General features: G+C 30.4%; 3 protein-coding genes across 3 annotated transcripts; 2 read left to right on the plus strand and 1 right to left on the minus strand.

The window, feature by feature from the left end:
• Positions 1–3,497: 3,497 nt before the first annotated feature.
• On the plus strand, positions 3,498–5,234 carry LOC133782905 (temperature-induced lipocalin-1-like). Its single transcript, XM_062222354.1, has 2 exons — positions 3,498–3,950; positions 4,742–5,234. The coding sequence occupies exons 1-2, from the start codon at positions 3,579–3,581 to the stop codon at positions 4,922–4,924; spliced, it is 555 nt and encodes a 184-aa protein (XP_062078338.1). The 5' UTR covers positions 3,498–3,578; the 3' UTR covers positions 4,925–5,234.
• A 2,047-nt stretch (positions 5,235–7,281) lies between these two features.
• LOC133782906 (temperature-induced lipocalin-1-like) lies at positions 7,282–8,764 on the plus strand. The gene is made up of 2 exons (XM_062222355.1): positions 7,282–7,809; positions 8,215–8,764. Exons 1-2 carry the CDS (start codon positions 7,438–7,440, stop codon positions 8,398–8,400), a joined length of 558 nt encoding a protein of 185 aa, XP_062078339.1. The 5' UTR covers positions 7,282–7,437; the 3' UTR covers positions 8,401–8,764.
• A 1,517-nt stretch (positions 8,765–10,281) lies between these two features.
• Positions 10,282–14,192, minus strand: LOC133782907 (VAMP-like protein YKT61). Its single transcript, XM_062222356.1, has 6 exons — positions 13,827–14,192; positions 13,403–13,500; positions 11,910–12,014; positions 11,677–11,742; positions 11,377–11,463; positions 10,282–10,641 (listed from the first exon to the last, which is right to left on the minus strand). The coding sequence occupies exons 1-6, from the start codon at positions 14,017–14,019 to the stop codon at positions 10,591–10,593; spliced, it is 600 nt and encodes a 199-aa protein (XP_062078340.1). The 5' UTR covers positions 14,020–14,192; the 3' UTR covers positions 10,282–10,590.
• Positions 14,193–15,845: the final 1,653 nt, after the last annotated feature.

A 15,845-nucleotide genomic window follows, 5' to 3' on the forward strand; every position in this document is an offset into this window, starting at 1 on the left:
ATATTTGTATACCATATTTTATTTTATTTTATATAACTTTAGTAGCTAGTTTTAATATGATTTGAGATTTTTTTTTTAATTTTAATCTATTTGTCATTCATATTTTATAAAACAATTTTTACATTATTTTTTGAAAAAAAAAAAACTGAGACCTTCTTCACTATGTTTTTTATTCCTATTTCTTCTTCTTTTCTTCCATTTTTTATCTTCTTCAACATTTTCTCTACAGTAACTAGTTACCATCATTAAAACAATTTTGATTTTTTTATATGATAGTAATCATATGCCATTGTCAATTTTTTTAACGATGTGTGGTAACTGATTACCACTATCAAAACCAATTTTATTTTTTAAGTAGTGTGGTGGTAATTGTTACAATGATAAAAACAATTTTGATTATTTAGTAGTGTACCATTATCAAAATACCAAATGAATTGTAACTGGTTACTTAGTGAGATTTGGAAGAAAAAAACTGATATTAAAAAAAACTAAATTGATCATTAATGTAATTAGTTATAGCTAGCTTTGCAAAAAAAAAAATAGATCTGAAAAAAAGGAACCAGTTGTGATGGTAACCAGTTACTTAGGTAGACCTGAAAAAAAAAATAGGATCCAAATAAAAAATCTAAACTGATCATAATTGTAACTGACAGCTAGGTTTGAAAAAAAAAATCAAATTCAAATAAAAGTCGTCATGATACCTGGCTACTTTGTCAGATGTGAAAGCAAAATCAGATCTAAACAAAAAAAATCTAAATTGATCGTTATAGTAATTGGTTACAGTTAGGTCTAAAAAACCATATATGAATAAAAAGAATTATTTGCCATGGTAATTGGTTACTTAAACAGGCCTAGAAAAAAAAAAATCTGAACAAAAAACGCATGAACAAATTGTGATGGTAATCGGTTACAGTTAGGTAGGGTTAGGGTTGGAAGAAAAAAAATTAGATCTAATGTGCAAAATCAAATTTGAAATGCAAAATCAGATGGGAAAAAGAAGAAGAACAACAAATAGAAAAAAAGAATAACAATAAGAAGAAGAAGGAGATTGAATAACATAACTGGTTACAGCTAGGTCCACAAAAAACTCAGATCTGAAAAACAAAACTAGATTGTGACAGTAACTGGTTACTTAGACAGATCTGAAGAAAACAAAACCAAATTTGAAAAAAAAATCTGAAACAACAATGATGAAGAAGAAAAAAAAGAAGAACGTGAATAAAAATAATAAGAAAAACACGAAGGCGAAGAAGAAGAAGAAGATGATGATGGTGATGATGATGATGATGATGAATTGGAGATGGCATCGATGGTGTCTGGAGGTACATCCGTTTTTTGTTCTTGGCGTGAGAGAGCTCTCATTGTTGTGAGAGAAAATAGTTGGTTGTCATTGTTGTAAGAGAAAATGAAGATAGTAAGTGAAAGATATGTGAGGGAGAGAGGAAAGTAAGAGACAGAGAGTATTTTTGTTTATGGTATTTTGTTTATAATATTTTATGGGATTCCTATGATCATGTTTGGTAACACTTAAAAAAATAATTTTTTATTTAATTAATTAAAAATTTGATAATTAAACATATAACAGTGTTTGATAACTCTATTTTTATTTATTATTTTAAAAAAATTTAATTAAAATTCATTAAATTTTGAAAATAAAATTTTTTCACTTTCAAAATTTTTTTAAACCGTTTTTGACTTTTTGTTTCTATTTTTTTCTTCTCTTCTTCAAATTAACACCTCATTTTATATTGTTAAACAAAAAATAAAAATAAAAGTTATCAAACAAATTTATTATTTTTTGTTTTTAAAACAAAAAACAAAAATAGTTACCAAACATATTTTTATTTTTTAAAAATAAAGAAACAAAAATAAAAATAATATTTCCATTTATGTGTGTATAAAATTCAAAAACAAAAATTTTACCAAACACAACCTATATTTTTAACTTTTTTTTTCTACTTACCATATTTTGTGGCATAAGTTTTATGCCCATAAATATAGAAATTAACTTATTTTGTTCCCATATTTTTGTAAAGTGAATGCGTTTGTGGGGTGATTTTGATTAAAAGAAATTAATAGAACTAAACAAACTAAATAAGAGTGTGGTTTCTATTTTTCTTTACTCTCAATCCTTTTAAAGTAATCTAGCTTTGATGTATCATATAAAGCGCTATATGGTATAGTAATGAGTTAGATTTAAACATAAAACATCTCATTTGATCCTATATAAAATGAAAGCAAAAATGAATTGACTTCCTTTTGTTAATTAGTATAGCAAATCTCCCTACATTCATATTGTATAAGATATTTTACTTTCTTGATTTGGATTCAATTAATTTGGACTCGGGAATTTACTAAAATCTTTTATTAATGAAGAAAGACGGCTCACCAAGTAGAGTTTAGATTAGTTTATTATCTTCTTAAGTGTTGTGCCTCTTAATATTCTACAAAGAATTATGTTATCTCTTTATGAGCTTTGTATTTACTATTTGACTGTTTTTTATATGTATTGACATTTAATAAAAAAAAATTATTGTTCCTAAAACAAAACAATGTTCTAAATAAGATATCACTTTTATTGTACCCAACCATTGCCACCATGTGCACTTGTGCAACAAAGTATAGGAAGGCCTCATAGCTCCACGATTCTCAAAAGATGTAGAAGTAGACAAAGCTTCGTGGTCTTGAAACTTGACATAAACAGATACTAGTTTGCCATTAATACAACTCTATGGATGGTTTGGTTTGGTTGCTTAACAAGGTAGATTTAGTCTTTTAGATAATGTCAATAGAGACATCTTACAATATTTTCCATTTGACAATGACTCTTATCTTACCTTACCCCTCTTCTAGTTTAGACAACGACTTGTCGTTTGATTTTTAAAGGCAGGCAGATGTTGTTCATACCTTAGACAACACATTTTAAAAAATACAAATATGTATCACCAAATATATGATACTTAAAAAGATATCGATTACTATATATAAATTCTAAACCCTAAAACTAACTTGGCATAACAAAAGGTGAGGTCTTATACTGTTTATATCCAGATTTAGAAATTCAAACTCCACAATTTTATTTGGACAAATAATTTGATAATTATAAGAAATATTGATTGGCTCTTATAAAGACTTGAAGAGTGCACTCCATCTTCCTCTTTTCCCATCATGAATATGACATTATTGAAGCATTGGTTGGTTTCACATGGACGTGTAGGCAGACAACTCCAAATGCTTATTATTCTTCTACACTAAGTTAGCCAAAATTTCTCAATTTTGATCACACAACACCCACGTTATGCTTTTCTTACTCTCCAAGCACACAGGTCTCTTCTAAGGGTCTTTAATCAAACACAAAATAACAAACCTGAAAAAACAAACATAAGAAAATATCAACAATCAAACACATCCTAGAACCTGCTGGTATCTTCAACCCTTCTGACCGTACACGTGTCAGGACAGGAAACCTCCACGTATAAAACGGGCGCAACCCATATCCATTTTCTTATCATTAACACATCAAAGAAGAAAAAAATATTGAAAACTCTCTCACTCAGTCATTCTCTCAAACACCTGAAATGGAGAAGAAAGAACTGAAAGTGGTGAAGGGTCTAGACGTAGAGAGGTACATGGGAAGGTGGTATGAGATAGCTTCGTTCCCATCAAGGGATCAGCCCAAGAATGGGGTTGACACAAGGGCAACTTACACTCTGAAAGAAGATGGGACAGTGCATGTGTTGAATGAGACTTGGAGTGATGGTAAAAGAGGGTCCATAGAGGGGACTGCTTACAAGGCTGACCCAAAGAGTGATGAGGCAAAGCTCAAAGTGAAATTCTATTTGCCTCCATTCTTGCCCATCATCCCTGTGACTGGTAATTACTGGGTTCTGTATGTTGATGAAGATTACCAAGTTGCTCTCGTTGGCGAGCCCTCGAGAAAATCGCTTTGGGTATGCTTATTGTTAAAGTTCTCTTCTTTTCATTTCAAGTATTTGTTGTTTTTATTTAAATCAATTAAGTTGCATATGCATGTTTGTCTATGAATATTACATAGGAAAATGACGCAACAAAATATTACAACACTAACTCTGCTACTCTTTTAAACAACAGTAAATTTTGTCTGTTTAAATGAAATTGGAAAGCAAATTTGATGAGTTAAATAAAATTACACGTGACTTGGTGATGCAATTTTTTTGTACATAAATTTAGTGCACATAATTACTCATGGGGTCAAAATGTGCATGGATGTTTGGTTGGCAGAAGTTAAAGTTGGAACTAGAATTAATTTTATCGGTCTTGGGTTTAATTTCTTTTTCTTTTTTTTTTTGAAATGTTTATATATTTATTTAGTCTTTTGCGGTACTAAACTTAGTACAATCCAATCTATTCTTTATAGCTTAATCTAATTGAGTTCCTGCTAATAATTTAATCCAACTCAGTCTAGTATAATTAAAAAGATATTGGCTTTTGGCTTTGGATGGATAGGTGTATGTATATGGGTAATTTAGTGGATATGGGTGGTCTTGCTATTAAACTTTACTCTCTTTATTTCTCATCACTAGATAACAAAATAAGTGGAGGAGGCTATAAAATTGTTAACAAGTTGCTTTATTTTAAAATTAAGCCAAAACCCATTTGTGATACTGATTTGCTTTTAAATTCTGAGTCTAAACTAATATCCCAGTTCGTTGTGTTGTGTTCACAACTATTAATTTTGTTTTGGGGTATTATTATTTTGTAGATATTGGCGAGGAAGACACATATAGATGAAGAGATATACAATCAACTTGTTCAGAAAGCCATAGATGAGGGATATGATGTGAGCAAACTCCACAAGACTCCACAGAGTGATCCTCCACCAGAAGGAGAAGAAGGTCCCAAGGACAAGGGCATTTGGTGGATCAAATCCATCTTTGGAAAATAGAGATTAATATATAGCATATTATGGTCTCAATGCACTAGTAATAAAAACATGAAATCTGAGTCTGATGCAGCATCTGAACAAGGAAAATAGGACTTTCTTTTACATGTTTTTCTTGAGTTTTTCTTCTGTGAATAGCAGTTAAGTGATGCAAAGTTTAATTTTTTTGTATTTTTACAAGCTTTGATAAAAGTCAAGTTTTTTTTTTTTCTGTGTATTTGTAATGATGGAGCCTCAATACTCAATAGTATGTTCTGAATGAATTTTTATATTCTTAATGGGTATTCTTAGAAGAAAGAAACCATTTCTAGAATGGAAGATTTCTCAATTTTAATTACACCACACCTCACGTTATGCTTTTCTTCCTCCCTAGGCACAGGTCTATTCTTGGGTCTTTAATCAAACACATATAACAAACACAAAATAACAAATTTTCAACTATTATCATTTTTACTGGAAAAAAATAAATAAATTAAGATAATATCAACAATTAAAACATCCTAGAATGAAGGATTGAAACATACAGATGGGGTTATATTGAGATTCAGAAGATTAGTGACCTAATCAGCACTCCTAAACAAACACTTTAATAATACAAAATCTTAAAAGTAAAAATGTTTTTTATCCGTCTATTTCTATTACTTGGCGTAGTATTCTTTAAGGAAGATTATGTCATATTGAAAATGGAGGGTGATATAAGGCTTTTCGATGATCCTTGGTTACCATAATGAGTGCCATTTTTTCTCTCAAGTACAATGTCCACAACTGATGTTCTAAGAGTTTCCGATCTCATTTTTTCCCCAGACATATGAAGCATAAGATAAAAGGTTGCACATCAAAATATTAATGCCTAATTTCTTTTCAACATGAAGACTCGTGGCTCTCGTACCATACCAATCATGAAAATCACTAATTTAAAGTCGATACAACCTGATTAATTATGTCGATTGACAAATCTCTACCTTCCTCATCTAGAGAAATGTTCTTTGTTTGGTTAAAATTTCTGAGATTTAAAAATATTTTGAGTGGAGAGGTATTTGTGAAATCTTTCCCACCCTCAACTGGTTGTTTCAACGTAATATTTCAATTAACAATTAGTGTCTCTTATACAGTTTGACTATGATTTGAATGCCCATGCTCTTTTGGTACCTTTTCTCACAAGCTATTTAAAATCAAAAAAGAATATCTCATTTAAGAATATGTTATTATATGCATAAAAAATTGTAAACAAAGAAGTCTTTGAAAAGATCTTAATTGCTTCATAGGCACTAAAAGAAATAAATTAATCCATGGCCAACAAGCAACAAGACAACCGTAGTAATTGATTAAGTGGATATCTTACTACGTACTAACAACGACTTTATCAAGTTAGTAAATGAGCAATCCAAAAAAATTCTCCTATCGTTCATGCCAAGAAGAGAGCAATCAAAAAATATCTCCGTAACCTTTTTTTTTTTGATGATGCAGCTATTTTTAGCTCAACTAATACAGATGGTCTCGGCACATTTCTACCCTTCAAAAGAGTTCATTGTCCAACGTTGGACATATTTTGCAAAAAATTTAACCAGTAAAGATCTAATCGGTAGGGACTCTTAGTGTTCTTAATCTGTAAAGAATTTTTGGTGTGATTTTTTTATGACCGTGTATATTGTAGCTATTTAGAGCATCTTGTAAATTTTTAAAATATTCTGAATAGTTTACGGTACCAAAAATTAAGTTAAAACATATTGTTGCACGCGTCATTAATATTTTTTATGCGCGTAAAAAACAACATATTTGCACTTAGTTTTCGATACAATAAACTATTCAGAATTTTCTGAAAATTTGTAAGATGCTCTAAATAATTACAATAAACATAATCATCAAAAAAATCGCGCAAAAAATTGTTGATGGATTGAGAACTCTAAAGAACCCTATCGTTAAAGTTTAAATTGAAACTCTTATATGATAATTTTTCAAAGATTATATACAAAAGAACAAAATTTCCAATTCATTTACACAGATTTTTTTATTGTTTACTAAAACTACATAGTATAGTCGTATAATCAATCTTAACTACGTACATAATTAAAAATGACGTGGTTTTTAATTAAAATATTATGACTAAATTTAATTAGTATAAAAAATGTGTGCAAATAGCAATAAAAAAACTAATGATGAATCATAATTTTTTTTTCATCACAAAACAGCCGTAATTTTAGTGATTATATCATTAATGGGAAGAAAAAAACAGCATTCTAGAACCTGCCAACCTTCTAACTGTACACGTTAGCTCATGAAAGCTCCACGTATTATCCAAGAAATACATGACTTGTTGATACACCATACTAACAGAATAATAAAAATATTTGGTTAGTATTCTGTCCACCTTTTATTTTGAAAAGAGTAATACACCACCATACTATTGCTTTCATAACCTAAACCCATCTCCATTTTCTTATCAACAACGGACCAAAGAAAAAAAGAAGATTGAATTGAAAAGTCCCTCATTCTCTCAGATCTCGAAAACCCTTCAGATGGCGAACAAAGAAATGGAAGTGGTAAAGGGTCTTGACATAGAGAGGTACATGGGAAGGTGGTATGAGATAGCTTCATTCCCGTCATTTTTTCAGCCCAGGAGTGGGGTTGACACTAGGGCTACCTACACTCTGAATGAAGATGGGACAGTGCATGTGTTGAATGAGACTTGGAGTGATGGTAAAAGAGGTTTCATAGAGGGGACTGCTTACAAGGCTGACCCAAAGAGTGATGAGGCAAAGCTCAAAGTGAAATTCTATGTACCTCCATTCTTGCCCATCATCCCTGTGACCGGTGATTACTGGGTTTTGTATATTGATGAAGATTACCAAGTTGCTCTCATTGGCCAGCCCACCAGGAAGTACCTTTGGGTATGCTTATTTTCAATTTAAAGCTCTCTTCTTTTTCATAAAAATTGAAAATATTTGTTGTTTTAAAAAAAATCAAGTTGCAAATGTACAAATGAATTTGTGTTTTAGGGTCAAAATAAAATATTGTTTAAAGGACTGGCTTTTGGCTTTTGGCTTTGGCTGGACAAGTATATCTGTGGATAATTTAGTGGATATGGGGTGGTCTTACTCTTACTTTACTCTCTTGATTTCTGACATTTGATAAGAAAACAAGTAGAAGAGGCTATAAAATTGTCAATAAGTTCCCTTGATTTTAAAATTGAGCCAAAACCCACTTGTGATACTGATTTGCTTTTAGTTCTGTATATACTCCTGAGTCTAAATTTATATCACAATTTGCTGTTTTGGGGCATTTTTGTTTTGTAGATATTGGCCAGGAAGACACATATAGATGATGAGATATACAATCAGCTGGTTGAGAAAGCCAAAGCAGAGGGATATGATGTGAGCAAACTCCACAAGACTCCACAGAGTGATTCTCCACCAGAAGGAGACGAAGGCCCCAAGGACACCAAGGGCATTTGGTGGATCAAATCCCTCTTTGGAAAATAGAGATTACTATGTAGCTTATTATGATCTCAATGCACAAATAATGAAGTCTTTTGCAGCATCTGAACAAGGAAAATGGGATTTTCTTTTTCACGTTTTTCTCGAGTCTTTCTACTGTGTGAATAGCAGTTATTTAATCCAGAGTTCAATGTTTAATATTTTTATAGGCTTTAAAAATTTTACTTGTAGCTTTTCTGTATTTGTAATGATGTCCAGATTAATAGGCCAATAGTATGTTTTTTATATTAATGTTGAGATTGATATTTTTTTAGAAGAAACAAAGCATTTTACTAGCTCAGGAGGTAAAAACATGGAATCCATATCCATTAATGAGGATAACTGGATAAGAATCCACTTTGATACCTTATCTTGGAGATTTTAATATTCAATTTATGCACAAATAAATGAGATGTTAGCATTATTCAGCAAAAAAAAAAAGTGAGATGAGATGTTGGCATTTGATGTGACAACTAACGAAAAGATGTGTTAGTTTGTCCATTTGTTCACATAATAATTTATCTACCTGAGCTGTGCTCCATATTCATTATTTCTACACTTGAAGTAAAGTAAAATTTGGAGTCCTTGGGAGAAATAAAAAAAAAAAAGTATTCTGAAAGAGAGAAAAATGAATGAAAAAGTAGTACGAAAACTTACCAAAATAATCTGTATTTTTCAACCTTTAACAAAAATCTACCGATATAGAAAAAATGACAAAAATCTAAATAATGTAACTACCCAACAACTTTTTTGAAAATATGTTTTTCTGTCTTTTACTTGATTATTTAATTGGGATTTTTTCACGTAAAATACAAAATAATTATAAAAATAATTTAACAAATTTTATTTAAAAAAATTCTTGTCACGTTATAAAAAATACCAAATTTAAAAAATAAAACAATAAACCTGAAATTGAAAAGCGTACGGAATCTTGAATTTTTGTTTTTATGAATTTTTAAAATAACATTTTTGTTATTTATTATACGGATTGATTATTTAAAAAAAACTTCATTTTTAAACTATATTATTTAATATACATTTTTATTATCTCTAAAATTTATTTGAAAATTTGTTATCAAAATACCAATTAATCATTTTTTTTTTAGGTTACATGGTAACTTGTTATACTAATGAGTTGTCATATAGTATAACAAGTTACCATATAGTTTATTAGCAAAATTTATTTTAGTATTCCACATATTAACTTTTGCTACATAATAACTTTTGAATAAAAAATTTAATACACTTTTAGATCACTCATGTAATTTACATGTAAGTAATATTAATTTTTTTTATTAACCAAACATAAAATAAACAGAAGTTAATTTCAAATTATAATTAAAAATACACATTTTGTATTTGTAGAAAATTAATTATCTTAAAATAATTAAACTTCTACTAATAGGTTTTAGAAGTAACTAAATTGCATATGAAATAATATACAAAAATATTTTTTTTTATGAAAAAGTATACATTCAGCATCATAAACAATTAAAATGTTATTTTTGAAAACTTACAAAAATGAAAAACTCTGGACAGCTAAGTTGGTGTCTCTTTTTCTGTGTTGAGCACGCAGAATTTCTTTACAAATTTCCTATGTTTCAATATTACATTTTAATTCTCCAACTTTTTCAATCCCTTCTATTTTCTTTCTTCCCTTTCATTGTTAATTCTATCATCCTGCTTTGGATTCTTTGAGCAATATCACTATGGAAAGGAAATTTAGACAGATATGAGCGAGTAAAGAACTGGAAATTGCCACCAAATGAATCTTTAACCAATCTAGCATCAAAGTCTTAGATGCAAATAAAGAAGCCAAAAAGGGATAGCAATTAGAAAGAAATGTTGAAGGAAAAAGATGAGCTTTCTTATTTAGAAGGACTTAGCTTCAAAAGAATAAGAGAATCTATATTATAAAAATACATAAGAAAGTTACATACTACACGGCTGAAATTAAAACTGAGGTGTCGACCACATTCAAATTAATATTAAAACAGAGGATAAGATATTCTGTCAATATGATCTTGGAGCCATAAAAAATAAAAAAGAGGCAACATTCCACAATTCTTTCAAAACAAACATTGGGTAAATGGTATTAACATATATAAGTATAGAACAAGCACCACTTTGACATCCATCAATTTAGACACAATACAAGGAAATCCATCAGTTGTTGTTGCTGCTCGCCTCTGTAACTTACAAAATAGAACAACACTGGTTCGTCTTCTTCGCTTGCTTATAGAACATCTGATACAAACACAACCGTCATCAGAATCACAATGGCAAAAAGTCTTAAGGTCAACAGTTTATTCAACTACTTCGAATAGACACCAAGATTAAGGATGTATTCACTCTTGTTTTAATGATAAATATCATTTCTACCAAATTATTTTAAGAATCTAACAGCGTGTCAGTGTCATGACATCCTCGTTGACAGATAAAATGAAAGCTTGAGATTCAGACATGGTTGTTGTGCTAATGCTGTGAATATAAATTTATAATATAGATCTGAATCCACCAGTGAAACGCGCTTCTGTGTAGAGAAACTTTTATTACTCAGTAAATACTTTCATTTAGACACACCAGTATGAAAGTCTCTAAGATAATCTATAGGGGATTTAAAACTTCTTTCTGCCAGGAACTTCCTCGAATTCCAAACCTTTCTACTTTCATGAACTTCCAGCAAGCACAATACCGTAATTTCTATTGTTTTCAACCATTGGAACCCCCTTTTGTATCATAACTATTCGATTTATTTGTCAATTCTCTAAAACTTCTACATACCCAACCCTCTAACCACAAGTTCCCAGCACAATCAGCCAACAGATAAGTAATTGAAATGTCTCTACTCGGTAGCGCACAGCATCAAGGCTCATTTGAAATGCTTGAGATTCACATTTAACAGTACAGGAATTGCACATAACTTCTGTAATTCAGGTCTAATATAGTACAGCACTGGTGATGAATATGAAAGTAACGCACCTGTGATGCTGCGCTAAGATCTGAACTCTTTTCAACTAAGCTGTCCAATTTCTCGCCTCGTGCAAGGACACTGTCAATAGTCTTATGCTGTAACAGAGAGAGAGAGAGAGAGAGATGAGCCGGGATAAAATGTAAACCATAATATAAAGAAAAATATATAACCAAAAAAAAATTTAAATAAAAAAACTTGCAAGAGAACAAATACATAAAGTTGAAATAGAATAGCCCAAGAAAAAGAAAATTAAAAAAACACATTTAGTTACAAAATCCACCACACTCATGCAGAATTGCAATACTCACAAGGATAATTTTTGTTTCATCTAACTCCCTCTGAATTTTCATCAACTTGTCAGCTTCTGCAGGATCCTGAAAATTAAATGGGAGAGAAAGGGGAAAAATGACTTTAGTTGTTATTTGACTTCATAAGAGAAGAGACCTTATTTTAAAATAGCTTAAGATGTTAGTGGAAAAAGAAAACAAATCTATGGACTTCGAACTCTAGCTAAGGATGCAGAGTAACAAAATAAGGGCACCTGAAAATTTGCTAGAGCCTCATTCAAGTAAGGCCATGACTGAGAGCCATCTGCTTGTGCACTCCTCCATGATTCACCAAAAGTTTTCTGATACTCGTCTAGCACCTGCCAATAGTATACATTTATCAGTTATCCCTTATATGTAAAATTCTGTCTTCCAACTGAACCTGCATTCATTGGGTGACCACTATTAAATTGCTAGGTAGGTGCCCACAAGAAACCAAACCCCACACCATAGGCCTGATCACTCATCCTAACCCTTATTATTATCAATAAAAAATAAAAATAAAATAAACACCCAAGCAGAGATCAGGCAAGAGAGCATATTCATGCACCGCTCTAATCTAAATATAATTTCAAGTTTTTCAGCCTTCTAGCTACTTTTAATATTTGAAAACAACAACTCCAATCTTATTAAAAAGAAGATTCAAAAGATCTGAGTTAACCTCTTTTGAAAACCCATTGTAATACCATAGGCACCAACTCTGATCTCAATTTTATTCTACTAATTAATCTGGCAGTTATTTGTAACTCTGTAATTAATGCAAAATATCATTCAGTAAATGACACTAATGTCACTTCCAAAACAAACCACTTTGTTACAATCCAATGAATCATGACAACCCAACTGTTAAAAAAATAGAGTTGGTATTGTAATATTATTCAAGATAGGGCAAATATATTGATTTGTAACGAGACAATAGTAAATGAAAGAGTTTAGAGATGAATAAGAAGAAATAAAAAACTGAATTCCCTTCCTAATCTACTTAATCTTGTGAATAATTTACCAAAACTTGTTTCCTAAATGTGTAAAAAGCATTGATGAATAGAAAAATAAAACACTTCTCTTGTTTCCATTCTCTTACATTTATCATGGACAGCCCTAAATGTGAAAAATGAAACACAATGTGATATGATTAAAGCATGAATAAGAGAGTGTTATTGTATTAGACATAACCAAAGACTTATAATTCACAAAACACAATCTAAATAAGAGCTTGCACAGTGAACATAAAAAGAACCCCTAATCAACTACCCTACATCTTAACAATGTAACTGAAATACAAAGATGACAAGCTTATTAACAACACACAAAAAATTGACAAATTCTAAATTCCTGTGGTCATTTGAACATTATGAATTTAATTATTATGAAGCCTACCACAAAATCATGAATTAAGTTCCCATTATATGAGGGATGGCGAGAAATTAATTTTGATTCCTACTTTCACTTAATATTTACTTTTGAAAAACCTCAAATCAAAGTTTTTGAGAATCAGCACTATATCGTGTAAAATATTCATATTTTCCTATAAAATGAAGATCCTGCATATTCTAATTCATTTTAGTATCCCCAAACGCAAGGAGTTTTTTATTCGAATTCCTTAACTTTCTTTTCCGATTCTTCAACAACTTCATTACAATTGCATTCGGTTATTAATTAGTAAAAGAGCAAAGACGTTAAGAAAATGATCGAAGGAACATTGAGTTACCTTGTTGAGCACAGAAAATGAGCTCCGAACGGGGTAATGGTCATCCATAAAGCCCAACGCACAAAGACCATTTCTGTTGTAAGCATGCACCTTATACTCTACACATTAACAAAACCAAACATTGGATTAGCCATAACAAACATCAGAAACCGGACACAACAATCATAATTCAAGATCAATTTCTCAGCAAAAGAAAAACTTTGCAAATTCACAACTTCCAAATCAAAAGGAGATTTGACAACACCATAGACAATTCATTTCAATTATCAAAATTTACCCAATAACGTGCATAAACAAAAAAAACATTATCCAATTCAACATCAAAGTTTCACCCAATCGCGTACGAAATTCAACGAAAGCAAGAATCAAATATCAAATCAAATGAATCCCTAATCGGACCGAGAAATGGAGAAAAGGGAAAAACCTTCATGCTGAACAGACTGGCGCTGGCCAGGAGGTGTGCGTTTGGCAACGGTACGGCCAACGAAAACGATGAACTCTTTGACGCTGGACCTCTGGAAGTAACCGAAATGGCTTACATCCGAAGCGTTGGCTAGAATGATCGGGTCGGATCCTTCGGGTTGGCACTTCAGGACCAGTAAAGCTGTGATCTTCATCTTTCTCTCTCTTCGCTCCTTCTTTCTTTCTCTTTAAAAAAATATAAAGACCAAAAAAAAATTGAATTTCACGCTAACACAGAAAAGAGGAGAGAATAGAGAGAATCTGTGTATTTGTTGGTTGGAGGACGGTGATGACGAAAAGAAGAAAGAGGAATTCGGATCGGTCCTCAAGGTGGGGTCGAATCAGGTGCGGTGGCTTTCTTGTTTTTGCTTTTGCATCCACCTTATGTGGATTGAAATGATTGGGCCGACATTTCGAAGGCATATATATACATATACAGCACGTTTTGAACTCTGTTTTTTTTTAACTAAACGTTTTGAATTTATTTTTATTAAGATAAATTGTAAGGAATAATATTACAGTAGCAAGAGTCACAAATTAGACACAAAACATTCACATTGTTTATTGTGGCAAAATATTTTATCACTGTTTGTGAAAATAGTTGTTCTTTTGTTTATGTTTATATTAATTATTATACTAATGTATAGATGGTTAGAGATATATATATTGACTCGTGTAAAATGTAAGACTAAAATAATACAATAGATAAAGTAATTGGTACATATAAATATAGAAAAAAGTAGAAGAAGATAAAGATAGTAATATAAAATAGAATTCTATAACAAAATGATACAAATAAAATAGAAGTAGTAGAAGAAAGATTTAGATAAAATTATAATTCTAAAAACAAAAGATACAAGTAAAAGTGTAAATAGGAAATAAGAGAAGAAGATGAAAAACAATAGTAGAAAAAAAGAAGAATAAGAACAATAAACAAATACTCAGTCACACAACCAAAGTGAAAAGTATTGGGGATCACAAACTTGAACAAGGTTTACAATTTTGTCCAAAAGTTTAGAGTCTGTTTGGTATTGTTTTCTGTTTTTTGTTTTCAAAATTGTGTTTTCAGAAATGAGAACAGAAAATAATTTTTGTAGTTTTTAAAAAACAACATGTGTTTGGTTAATGTTTTCTAAAAATAATTTTTTAGTTTTATTTTTTTAAATCTTAAATAAAAAATTAATAAACATATTTACAAAGAGAAAAATTATTTAAAAATTTGTAATAAATAATGAGATAAAGTAATGTGAAAGAAACGTGATGAAAAATAAGGAGAAAGAAAGTAAGAAGAAAATTTTTTAGGAAGAAAAAGTGAGAAGAGAGAAATTGATGCAATAAAAAAAATGAGAGAGAAAATTGTGAGATATAAAAAATGAGGAGAGAGAAATGATGATATAGGAAGTGATGAGAGAGAAAATAATGAGATAATAAGTGATGAAAGAGAAAATAAGGAGATCAAAAGTGAAGAGAGAGAAAGTGATGTTAAAGAAAGTAAGATAGATTAATGATAGTGAAAGTCATATGAGATAATAATAATTAAAAATGTTATATGAGAAAAAAAATTGACAAAAAAAAATTGAGAACAATTGAAAACAACTTTTTGTTGTTATCAAGATTTTCTGTTTTTTGTAAGTTTGTTTTTAAAAATTGTTTTCTAAAAACATTGTCAAACACCCCTACTTGTTTTCATAAAACAGATTTTAGGTTTTAAAAACAAAAAATTGTTTTTTAGTTAAGAAGCCAAACACCCTCTTATTTCTCTTTATCTCAAGCACAAAGGGAACTCTCACAAATAGAAATAGCTCTCTGGAATAAATAAGTTTTTATGGTGAATTTCTAGCCAAGTGCTCTATTGGATAGAAATTGGTGTGTCTTGCAAGTGAGCAATAAACTCTTATTTATAGAGTTTTAAGACACTCTTTGAATTTCAAATTTCACCAACCTCCATGTCTATTATTAATGTTTAATTAGATGTTTATGT

This window comes from Humulus lupulus, chromosome 6 (assembly GCF_963169125.1).
Source record: "Humulus lupulus chromosome 6, drHumLupu1.1, whole genome shotgun sequence".
NCBI lineage: Eukaryota > Viridiplantae > Streptophyta > Magnoliopsida > Rosales > Cannabaceae > Humulus > Humulus lupulus.